Source organism: Prunus persica, chromosome G8 (genome assembly GCF_000346465.2).
Source record: "Prunus persica cultivar Lovell chromosome G8, Prunus_persica_NCBIv2, whole genome shotgun sequence".
NCBI lineage: Eukaryota > Viridiplantae > Streptophyta > Magnoliopsida > Rosales > Rosaceae > Prunus > Prunus persica.
The window spans coordinates 21,086,193-21,099,078 of NC_034016.1; the positions used below are offsets into that span (position 1 = coordinate 21,086,193).

General features: G+C 37.3%; 3 protein-coding genes across 3 annotated transcripts; all 3 read left to right on the forward strand.

Annotated features, from left to right (window-relative positions):
- On the forward strand, positions 1,086-2,102 carry LOC18768478 (mavicyanin). Its single transcript, XM_020553598.1, has 2 exons — positions 1,086-1,254; positions 1,684-2,102. The coding sequence occupies exons 1-2, from the start codon at positions 1,086-1,088 to the stop codon at positions 2,100-2,102; spliced, it is 588 nt and encodes a 195-aa protein (XP_020409187.1).
- On the forward strand, positions 3,710-4,649 carry LOC18766174 (blue copper protein). The gene is made up of 2 exons (XM_007200711.2): positions 3,710-3,884; positions 3,982-4,649. Exons 1-2 carry the CDS (start codon positions 3,710-3,712, stop codon positions 4,647-4,649), a joined length of 843 nt encoding a protein of 280 aa, XP_007200773.2.
- LOC18767897 (probable inactive patatin-like protein 9) lies at positions 7,588-9,830 on the forward strand. Its single transcript, XM_007199875.2, has 2 exons — positions 7,588-9,267; positions 9,395-9,830. Exons 1-2 carry the CDS (start codon positions 8,353-8,355, stop codon positions 9,626-9,628), a joined length of 1,149 nt encoding a protein of 382 aa, XP_007199937.1. The 5' UTR covers positions 7,588-8,352; the 3' UTR covers positions 9,629-9,830.

Below are 12,886 nucleotides of genomic sequence, written 5' to 3' on the forward strand. Positions count from 1 at the left end.
TTCCAGAGTAAACTATAACTAGAGGAAGTGCGTTTGCACATCGAGGCCCACAATAATTTGACTGGTTAAAGAGGCCGGACTTTGGACATTAGAGGGTTTGAAGATGGGCCAGAGTTCTATGTGGAGGTAGCTTGGGCTGGGTTGGGGTAGGCTTGATATTTCTGCAAACTCAAGATGGGCTTTAAAATTGTCAGAAATTTCTAAATGAACTCGTTTTCGACCCATTTATGTTTTTCTTATTACGTTGAGATCCAAACTTGGTGCTTTTGGTTTTTTGATAGTAGATGCTTCTATAAAATAAAAGCACCCTAAAAGAGAATAAAAGACAACTAAACCATCTGAAACAAGAGCGTAATCTTTAATAAAGATTTGCGGCTTGAATCAAATATAGGAAAACAAAAGAAAAAGAAGAAAGTCTTAAAGATGAAACATTCAAAATCCCATAAATTGTCCGTGATTAAATAAAGTGATAAAATACAATAAGTCGAAGTAAAATGATAAAACAATTATATATATAAAAATTAAAATACAAAACCCATCTTCTGAATATGGCAGTTACCCCACTCCTCCCACCCCTCCACCCCTTTTCCTTTTCTTTTTTTTTCATTTGTTTTAATAATTAATGCTAATAAATAATACACATAACAATTAAACATATATATTAAACTTCTTCTAAACTTGGCAAATAGTAAATGATACGAACAAAGAAAGAATCACAAAGGCCGCTTATGTCAAGCCACATTTATTGCCTTTTTTTAATACAAATTCTTCTTAAATTCAAGATAATGTGGATTTGGTGAAGAAGAAGAATGCTAAAAAAAATCACAGAATGAAGATGCTCTGGATTTAATGGACGCGCCAGATCAAACCATCAAAAGATTGCCTTCGTAATTAAAAAAAATTAATTACCATTTTTTGATTTAATTTCCTGAATTTGCACCTCGCTCTAGCACTATATATATACACGTTCACTTGCAACGTTTTCTTCACGAGTGCCTTCAAGTTCAACAACCATACATATCTACTACTTTATTCATCTCTCTTCTAAAAAAAGCTCTGTGACTTTCTTAGGTTGGTGGTCAGCCATGGCTTTTGCTAAGAATTCAATGCTTTTTTTCATGGTTATGGCTTTGTTTGGGGTCTGTTTTGGGACTGTGTACAAGGTGGGTGACTCTAACGGCTGGACAGACAAAGGCAGTGTTAGTTACAAGGATTGGGCATCTACTAAGAACTTCGTTGTTGGAGACACTATCGGTAAGTGTTTTCCCCCCTTTTTTTTTTCTAATGTTATATGGGTTTTAGCATGCTTTACAATTAACAACTTCTAATAAAAGGTAGGGTTCTCTGTACCCTCTTATATTTTGTGTGGATTCTTTCCTTGTTTTATTGAAAACTTATCGTGAATTCAAATTGTATGGACAACAATTGATGAATTTAACCGTGTGAAATAGACTCGAGAAACCCTTTTTATATCTAGATAGATACATCCAAGATTTGTGGACAAATAATGTGAAACCAAGTATTATTACCACTTTTGTATTTGAATCAAAATTATGGTACCTTGCATGTTCCTAATGTGAAGTTTGGTCTGCATACTAGCTAGTTGCTTTAACCCAAATCAATATCAAGCAAACTACCATTTGTGTTCCTTTCTGTTTTAACATGTAAGATTGCATATTGCAGTTTTTGAGTACAATGCCAAGGAGCAAAATGTGGTGCAAGTGAAAACCCTCACAGAATTCAACGGCTGCAACTCAAAAGCTCCATTATCAACCTACAACTCTGGCAACGACGCTGTAGAGTTGAAGAAGGCTGGCCATTTCTTTTACATCTGTGGTCTTCCTGGGCACTGCGAGGCTGGCCAGAAAGTTGACATTAGGGTTCTTGAACCTAGCCAGGCACCTAGCCCAAGCCACTCAAGCCCTAGCCCTAGCCCTGCACCCAGCTCAAACCATTCTCACCACAATGAATCGTCCGCCCCGGTTCCATCTCCAAGTGCAAAGGCTCCTACCTCGCCTAACAAGAGCAGTGCTCTATCTGTCAAGTCTTCTAGTGGCTTGTTTATGCTTGTTGTGATGGGGGTTCTTGCTTACCTTGCTTAATTAATTGGTGTTTAATTAGGAAGATTGCTTATTTTATTAGTTTGTTTTTGTGTTTATGTCAGGAACCTCCTGGTTTTCTTTGCTGTACAATCTTTTATAAGTGCAGCCTTCGAAATGAATAGCTAAAATTACTCATAAAACAAGAATTTTTGTGCCTTCAATTTCCATGATAATCACTCGATAAAAGTCATTCCCATTGTCTTCCAAGAGCTCTTATTCTTTTTCCCTTTGAAAAAAAAAAAAAACAAAAAACAAAGGTGGACCAAAAAGACATCCCAAAGAGAGTTGAGAAACTCAACCTCGCCAATGTGGTTGTTACCAAGCACGATTTTGTATCATGTTAAATATTTTTAAGAATTCAGTATCATTTGAACAAAGAATGCAGAAAATTATCAATGTATGAGCAAATCAATTTATGATATCTTCAAGGTATAAAATAAAGTTGCCTATACAAAAAAACCATTGCAGAATTTACTCAGCCAACAGCATCCATATTTGTTCTGGGTAATATAGTTTTTTCACGTTCACTTACCAATAATAGGGAGAGAATGAACTGGATTAATTTGGATAAACTAATCCCCTAATTAATCTAATTCATGTGGATTTTCAAGTATTTGATTACAAATCGTGATATGAAAGCCACATAATTTTTTCTTTGGGGTTTGTGTTAGTAAACGCATGGAAAACTAGGAAACGGATTTTATTTTATTTATTTATTTTTTTGTTTTTGTGAATTGGGAAACCCCAGACAACACAACTACATAAAATCAACACAAATAAGACGGGGACGAGACACCCCAATCAAGTCATCAATAACTAATGAATATTTCCAACTTGGAGCAAAATCAAAATAACAAACGCCAAGACCCATGTTATAGCTCCAGTTAGCTAAACCCATCTACTACACAATTCTTTTCTCTGTATTCTATTTCACTTAGCTAATCTGAAATGGAATAATTTGAATATCCATGTGTTAGTAAATGCAAAGAAAATTATGAAAAAGAATAATTTTAATAGCCATTCCAAATCAAAATTGGCACAAAGGGAATAAATTTTAGACAAAAAAATTATCAATTAATAACTCCGCGTAAAGGAAAAAGGAAAAAAAATATAGTAGAAACATTTTTGGCAAACCATATACCATAGATCAAGGCAAGTTTACTGTCCACTGAATACGGCTCTTTTTTGCCAATTTGAAAAAATAACCCTAGTAATTTTAATTGCAGTCTAGACTCACCCAAATAGGGCAAAACGAGTGAACTTTTATTGCACTGTGAGCTGTGAATATGATTATCCTCAAAATTAACCAAGATGGTCTTAATTAATTTCCTAAATCTGTGAAAAATATCACCAATGAAATGAATTGATCCTGACGTGCCAATCAACAAAATAAATTAACCAAAGAATGTTTCTCTAATTACCAATTAACTATTAACATCTTCCAAGAAAGAACGTTTTATAATTTAATTTCCTCAATTTGCACCTTGGCATATCACTATATAAATACGCACCAGCTTTTGGTTTTTCCTCATCACAATTGCATTGCACCAAACTAATACAATATATCTAAGCTAATTCTCTGTCTCTCTGAGCTTGGTGGTTTCGCCATGGCGGCTTTGGCTAAGAGTTCAATGGTTTTCTTCTTCATGGCAATGGCTTTGGTTGGGGTCTGTTTTGGTGCTGTTTACAAGGTCGGTGACTCTCATGGCTGGACTGACCAAGGCCACTTTAATTACAAGACGTGGTCATCTAACAAGCACTTCACTGTTGGAGACACTCTCGGTAAGTCTACCGATATATCATTTGGTAAATAAATTTTGCGAAATAATTTGATGTCTTTAAGTTTTTTTTTAACATGCATTGTAAATTGCACGTGCAGTTTTTGAGTATGATGCCAAGAAGGAGAATTTGGTACAAGTGGACCATAAGGGTTACAAAGAATGCATGGCAAAAGATCCATTATTTACCTTTGCCTCTGGCAACGACAATGTAAAGATAACCATGCCTGGCGACTTCTTCTACATTTCTAGTCTCCATGATCACTGCAAGGCCGGCCAGAAGCTTCACATCCAAGTTCACGCATCAAGTTCGACACCGTCCCCGTCACAGACTCCATCTTTCTCGAGCCCATCTCCGAGCCCGGTCCACTTGAGCCCGTCTCCTACCCCAAGCGCTTCACCAAGCATCAGCCCCAATGGTTATCCAATGCCCAGCCCAAGTGGTTCACCAAGCTACAACCCAAATAGATCTCCAAGTGCTATTACTAGGCCACCTCCAAACCCTAGCCCAATGGTGAGGCCCAATCCCCCAACGGTGAGGCCCAATCCTCCAACTGTGAGGCCCAATCCTCCCCCTTCCGTACCAATAGTGGTGTCCAATCCTCCTCCTTCCGCACCAACAGTGGTGTCCAATCCTCCTCCTTCCCCAGGGGGTACCCCACCTAGACGTCGTAAAGCTGTGATTAAAAAGAGCCAGGCTTCACCTTCCAATGGGTTACCTATTTTGCAGGTTTTAATGGCTGTGGCGGTCGTTGTCTACATTGCTTAAATTGAAGTTTATGAAGATGCTGTATTTCGACCCAAAAAAAAATGAAGATGCTTTATTTCCATAGGGAGCCGAATTTAATTTTATTAAAATAATTAGTTGTTTTTGGGTTTTTTTTTTTTGTTAATATCAGGAACCATATGATTTCTTGGGCGTTTAGTAATAAATCATTTGTGTAATGTTTCACATATTAATAAATATTTCTGCACTTAATCCTAATAATATTAAGTTTTAAGTTTGTTTATCCTTTGATTTTATATATTTTTATATATTTATTGGGTTTTTATATTTGACACGCAATGTAAAGGAGCCCAGAAAAGTGGTCCTTTCTGAAAGCATATTTCTTCTTTTTCAGTAAGATAGTCTAAACTAAGAGAGAAATTTTTATCTTCTTATGCAATGCATATAGCATTTTTTATTGTCTTCGATTAATTACACAATGACACATAAAAGGAGGGGAAATTTCACACATACACAATTATGATATTGTGGGATTTCAACCGGAGAAATAAACTTAGCAAGCAAGCCTTCAAAACATCATCACATTATGATAAGGACTATCCCCTAAAACTTAACTGAGAAGTGAGTTTTAGAAATAATTAGTTGTTTTTTGTTAATATCAGGAACCATATGATTTCTTGGGTGTTTAGTACGTAATAAATCATTTGTGTAATGTTTCTAATAAACTATTTATGCACTTCATCCTAATAATAGTAAGTTCAAGTTTTGTTCATCCTTTGATTTGATCTTCCTTTTTTTTTTTTGTATATTTATTGGGTTTTTACATTTCACACGCAATATAAAGGAGCACATAAAAGTGGTCCTTTCCGAAAGCATATTTCTCTTTTTTTTAGTATGATAGTTTAAATTAGGAGAGAAATTTTTATATTATAATCTTATACAACGGAGATATCACGTTTTGCTATATTAAACCAATAACACAATAACACATGAATGAGAGGGAATTTCACACACACACACGCACCTAACTATGATGTCGTGGAGATTCGAACCAGAAAAACAAACTTAGAAAGCAAGCCTTCAAATTATCATCACATTATGATAAGGACTATACTAAAACTTAACTGAGAAGTGAGTTTTAGAATTTTCACGCCCGCAAAACAATGATTAGTTCTTCATTGTTGAACCGTGGTCCATGACGCATTTTTAAAGTTGAAATCATTTCACTCGTGATGAAAGATGTGGAGTTTTGGGGCTTTTGGCAGTTGAATTAGAAAACTTACACATCTTCAAGCCAAAAAACAAAAAGATAAATTCTCCCATTGTAACAATCTTTGGTATTTTAGTCTAAACTATTTTAATTAAATTACTCAAACTTATTATAAGGGAGGTGATCGAACTTAAATGTAAAGAAACGAGCATATTACCCTAGTTAACTGGTCTAACCATGTTTGCAGAAAACAATCTTTCTTCGAGTGATGTACACGAGGAAAAATCACTTTGACATGCTGGTCCTGTTTTATAAATAAAAGCAAAAGCAGAGATGGGCCTTCAATAGTAAGATATGGTGTTTTCGTCTGTGTAGGTGTGATCCTGTCATGGATGCTCTGTGAGATGAGAGACAGACTTTGTATTTGGCAGGGATTGTCAAATGCGTAATTGGGGTTTAATTATGTTAATTAAGATTTGAGCAAGGTGTGATGTCTTAAAACAGATCATGAGATTTGTAGAAACTTTCTGTCGCATCTCATCAGTTAAGATTCAACCAACTAATATAAAGTGTACTGTATATATAATAAACCTGCAATATAGATTTAATCAAGTGGGCAGCATCCAAAGTTTCAATCTAACATAATTAGCTTCATAATTTTAGATGCTAATTAAAATGAATATCTGGCTGCATCATTGATTTGGTTTTTTGAGGTACAAGTCTGCTTGATGATGCTGGGCAATTAATATTTATCTACCTTGACATTGAATCATTGATCTATAATATGACACTTTATCATATGTAAAAGTTGTAAACCATTTCCTTTCCCCAAGCCTCAAATTATTGCGTGGTAATTGGCACCTACCTAAGCTCCTAACCTAGCTACTACCATTTGTCTCTGCGATGGCTATGGTGTAGATGTGGAGGGCCTCTTCTCTGACTTCACTTCAGCACCTAGTACCTGCCTTAGCCTATATAGTTAGGCTTCTGGCTAGCCAACCCATCAAGCAATTTTTGTTTCACAAGTAATATTTGAGTCATGCCGGTGATTGTGGACCTAGATTCATCTATTGACTCATCGAAATATAAAGGATAGGGAGATCGAACTATAACTTTACGAGTAACAATGTTATAATTCATCAGAGAAATTAAGTAAACTTCAAATATATTGATTGAAAATAAGATGACTAAATTGACAAATACAACGTCATGAGTTGGCTTAAATGGAAAATAAAGAAACACTAAGACCGTAGGAAACTTTAGGTTTTGGAATATTCCTAAACTTAACTAACAAGAAAATAATAAAAATCATAGCTAAAATTATATTAGGAAAATAATATCCTAATAGATAACTTATTCTTCAAAATATAAAATTAAAAATTAAATTAAATACAAATTTTGATAGAATCATAATTGCTTCAAACTTCCTTAATCAATTAGAATATCCCAACAATACGCCTTCCTTATTTTCCTATCACCATAATTGACATTTAATTGGAATTTTCCTCTCTTGCACGATTTCCTTCTAACTTTGAGCTACTTTATTTTAATAAATTTTTCACACCATAATTGAACCATATTTCGTCCCACATTACCTACACGGGTATAGATGACCGATACAAGCATTGCTTATCAGTGATGTATATCAATATATGTATTACGCTACCCCAATGGATATTTTGTCATCTATGATCTAACTAGTAAATTTCAACTTAGTTAATGCACGTCAAGTTAGTGACCCTCCTTCCTTCACTACTTTGCTTAGAGTAATGACAACATCCCATGATTTGTTTATTGTTTGGATCAGTTAATTAAGGGCCTTGTAACATAGATTTTGGGCCATTTGCTGGCAACACCAGTGGGTTACTTCCATGGTGTTTCACCTTCATTTCCACTCTCCTTCCTCAATTGGTATCTAATTCCTAATACCATCTAAACCATAATAGATTAATAGGAAGAAAAAAAAAAACGCATAAATCCTGCGGGAAAAAAAAAAGAAAAAGTGAGAGTAAATACCTATGGTTGACGAGCGGCAGCTGAGCCGGCTAACAAGCCGAAGTTCGCGCTTCCCGTTACCCGAAATTAACACGCGCAATTGCACGTGCAAGGACACACTACACACGATTTTGTAAAAGCTGAAGTTCAAAAATAATATTTTGACAAAAAAAAAGAAGATAATAAAAATAAAAACAGCAAAAAGCGACAAGAGCAAGGGCTCGCGTATATATAAACCAAGGTCCTTCCCAAATACGCCGTCCCACTCTCACTCCCAGTCTCCCCCCCCTCCCACTGATTTGTTATAACTCTCAACTACTCAAAACCACTTTGTTTTCGTGAGAGCGAAACAGAAACAGAGCGAGCGCATTCTTCCGCCATTAATGCCTCTCAGCAACAAAGCGTGAAACCTCTCATTCTCTTTTCCACGTTGCTCTCTCTTTTGCAAACATTCAAACAATCAGAACCTCTCTCTCTCCTTCGCTATCTACAGGACTGTAATTATATCTTTTTTATATTGGCACAGTCGCTAACAGAGAGATGGAGCTAAGTAAGGTCACCTTAGAGATCTTCACGAAGCTTGAGCAGAAATGGCTCTCTCACTGCGAAACCACAAAGAAGACTCGGATTCTCAGCATTGATGGCGGTGGAACCACCGGCATTGTCTCCGGAGCAGCCTTGATCCACCTCGAGGATCAGATCCGCCTCAAGACCGGCGACTCACACGCTCAAATCTCCGATTTCTTCGACCTCATCGCCGGAACCGGTATCGGAGCCGTCCTCGCCGCCATGCTTGTCGCCGACGACGGCTCCGGCCGTCCTCTCTATACCGCCAGAGAAGCTGTGAACTCCATCGCCGGGAAAAACTCCGACTTGTTCAAGGTCAGGCTAGCTGGAGTTTTCCGCCGTCGCCGGAGATACTCAGGCAGCAGCATGGACAAGGTTTTGACCGAGTTGTTGACTAGGGAGGACGGCAAGGTCTTGACGCTCAAGGACACGTGTAAGCCTCTCCTGATTCCCTGCTACGACATGAAGAGCTCGGCCCCTTTCGTCTTCTCCCGAGCAGACGCCTCCGAGTCGCCGAGTTTCAACTTCGAGTTGTGGAAAGTCTGCCGCGCCACGTCAGCAACGCCAAGCGTCTTCAAGCCGTTCAGCCTGAGCTCCGAAGACGGAAAGACGTCCTGCTCGGCCGTGGACGGGGGTCTGGTGATGAACAATCCGACGGCGGCTGCTGTGACGCACGTGCTCAACAACAAGCGCGACTTCCCCTCCGTCAACGGTGTCGAGGACTTGCTGGTTTTGTCGTTAGGCAACGGCCCCTTAACCGGAGGTAAACCCCAAAGTAACGACAAGTCGTCGGTCGTTGACATTGTCCTTGACGGAGTTTCCGAGACCATTGACCAAATGATGGGGAACGCCTTCTGCTGGAACCGTACGGATTACGTGAGAATTCAGGTATATAAATTTATATACCGATTATTTTTCTTTTGTTTGATTGCAATTTGCAGAGAGAAAAAAAATAAATATGGTGTTTGTTTTTGTGACGGAGTGATTCTACCGGCGTTTTATTATGTGCGTGCAGGCGTTCGGATTGGGCAGCGAAGGGGTTGTGGGCCCTAGATCGGAGGAGGAAGTGAAGGTGTTGAAGGAGAGAGGGGTGGAGTCTTTACCGTTTGGCGGGAAGCGGTTATTGACGGAGACAAACGGAGATAGAATCGAGGGTTTCGTGCAACGCCTCGTGGCTTGTGGAAGAAGCAGTCTGCCACCTAGTCCCTGCAAGGATTCCGCCGTTAGCCCTCTCTCTAACGGCCATTAGTTAGCGTTGGTCTTTTCTTTTTGTAGTTTTTTACTGGAAGTTGTAATTTTGTAAACCAAACTCAGGTTTTCACCGTAGCAAAGCTAGCAGCAGCTAAATAATAACCCCACCTGTTCAGTTCCCTGTCGAACACGCAAACCTTGTGCATCTTTAATTATTCAACTAAACGGCTCAATTATGAATTTATTTTTCTTAAAGGACCACCGGAATATTGTGTCTTCTCTCTTGCACCGAAGTTTAAATACTTTAAACTGAGGAAAATGGATACCTAACTTCTAATGTCCAGTGATGCAATCAATTTTCAGTTTTTTTTTTTTTTTTTTTTTTTTTTTGTAAATACAACGAGATGTTTCCACACTCAAATGATGAGATTAATCTCCGTTCAGAATTTGGCTTGCACCTAGCCACAAAGTGCTTCTGACGGATTTCGTACTCTTGTCATTGAGGCACTAGATAACTCGCCAATTAGAGATGACAGTTTGTCAACCACATCACACCTTGTGGTTTCTGTTTTAATAAATTAATTTGGTGCTACTTTTATGTTATCAATTTTCTTAAACTTCTCAAACTATATATTTGAGGCATTATTGTTTATTATTACAACACACCTCTGTGTGGCCTTTCTGTACTTCAGCTTTATGCCTTTCCCCCAAATTATTCGACTGTCAGGCTCGACCTCTATTCTGTAGTTTTCTTTTTTCAAAGCTAATACAAATATAAATGATCACAAGAATCTGCCAAGGGATGAATAATGTTGAACAAAATCTTGCCTGGTAGTATACCTTTTTTTCTTCTTTGTTTGTGTTGCACAATTCTTTCTCCAAAGCTTTGTTCTTTTGAGTTCAAGGACACTACAGAGGATGACCCATATTGACCATATTTCAAGGACCATCAACGGAGGGGTTAATAAGAAGCACGTTCGCCTTCCTATTATATCTTCTTTTAACAATGCAAGTGCATTAATGTTAGAATCGGTCGTGCGTGCCAGTCATGACCGTTCATGTATGTGGAACTCACAGTGCATCAGCACAGTAGTCGTCTTGATTTATGCATGAACTATGGTACTCGGTTGTACTTTGGAAAGAGCCAACTATAGAGAGTAACCAAGGCAAATCCCTTTTGGATATTTTCGGCTACCAACAGAAACATGCAGTGATGTAGGAGACAAAGAAAAAGGAATCAAATCCAGTTAGTAGGTGAGAAAAAAGATGTACACTCTGTAACAAACACACCTTTCCTACTTCATCTTGTAAAATTTTAATGCTCACCCAAAAAAAGTAACAAAACAACCGACTTTCGATCACTTTCATTAATTTTGATATTTTGGCTCTCAATTTTACCCCATCCTAGTCTGAATTTTCTTCCCCTATTCCTTTTGGTAGGCAAATTAATTTGGTGTCATTTTCTCCTCTGTTTTCCTCTGTGGCCCTTTGCTCACTCACAGAGTAGCTGCTGCTGCATTATTATTATAGTTGGAATATAGTTCCCAGTTTCTTACTGGGTTTTAATATGACAATAATGTCAATAAATAAGACAAGATTTACTGCTTAAAAAAGGAGTGCGATTGTGACTGTAGAGTAGGGTTTCAAGCCAAGCTGTGTTGATGTGGACTCAGTGGGCATCATCACATTGATAGAAGAAGAAAACCAGAATCCTATGGATTTCAGTCCAGTGTGCTTTCAAATTCCAGCGGCTTTCACAGCAACACGGTTTATAGGAATGTGAGGTTGGCCGTTGAGGGAGGGAGGAAGGGGGGGACCTCAGCTAATTTTAGCACTGGATTTGTATGGCTAAATAACACCAACACCAACAACCACATTATTATTATTATTTTCTTCCATGTATTTATTCTTTATATAAGAATTTGCACGTTTCCGGTATGTCTCTTTCTCGAGAAAAACTTCTCTATTCTCATTTCATTGCGCCTCACTCTTTTATCTGTATCCGGAAATGGAGAAGTTTCTTTCATTACTTAGCTCAAACTTCTACCAATTTGTACAACTTTGCAACTTATGTAAATTGAGCTGTCATGGCCAAATACTTGGATCTTAGTAATATATTGGATATTATTTTCCCATAATTGTCTGATTATTATTGTTTTCTGCTGATTTGTGTCACATGAGATGGCTGATTTTGCTCTGCTAATTATTACATATAATATATATTCTGAATCTGAAATGTGAAAGATAGTGAGAGCAATACAATTCATATAATTTTTTCTTTTTCTTTCGCTGGCGGCTTGAAATTGGCTGATGTGGGCGGCTCTGAATTACTTTTCTCTGAAACAACCTGAAGCCGACAAGTTTGGGAAGTGAGTCCAATCTCAGGGGCCTTTTGGGCCACCACAATTAATTAAAAAAACCCCTCTTGTTTAACTCATTGCTTAAGCTTATTTTGTTTCATGTGTACCAAACAAGTTGAAGAATCTACAGTACGTGGCTCGATGCTTTTTCTTTCCTGGTACGATTTACATAAAGAACCAAATTGAAAAAACAATTAGATTCATTAACAATGTTTATCATAAAGTTTTGGCCCTATATATAATCTTAATCCTCTTGCAAGTTGCAACTCACAGGGTTGTAGGGTGACCCATATGATTAATTAAGCATCCTCTTAATCATGGAACCAAGATTAATATATTACTTGCTTTCTTATCCGTAAAGAGATATTTTTTTTTTCATGCGAATAACAGTTTTACATATATGACTTCATCATACATAATACACTCTATTGACATGAATGTAGGAGCTCTTACTTACCCGATAAGGAGGGAAGTATTTTCCATACTTCTGCCACTTTGAGTTTTTAAAGATAGATTCTGCTTTTTTTTCTTTCACTTTTGATAGTGGTCAATTAGAAATCATAAATTTTGTTGTAGGGTCTACTTTTTACTGATATGAGTTACTGGTTTCATATCAATGCTTTTTAATTTGATCTAATTGAGAGTGCTTTGTTTTCCTCTTTTGGTAAAGCAGATTCTAAGCTTTACATATTTAATATATGTTTCCCTTATCCCTTCATATAATTTAAGTGGGGAAAGTGGGGGAGTTAGTTTAAGTGGGTGGTTGTTGTTGGCTATCTATAAATTCATAACCTATTTCCCTTCATATAATTTCATATAAAGAAATTAGAGAGTGTGTGTTGGTTTGGCCACATAAATATACTTACTCAAAAAGCATTGGAATAATAAAGGGAGTGAACTTAACTGCTCAAGTTTGGTTTGGTGGGCAATCTTATTCAATACAATGATCATGTAAT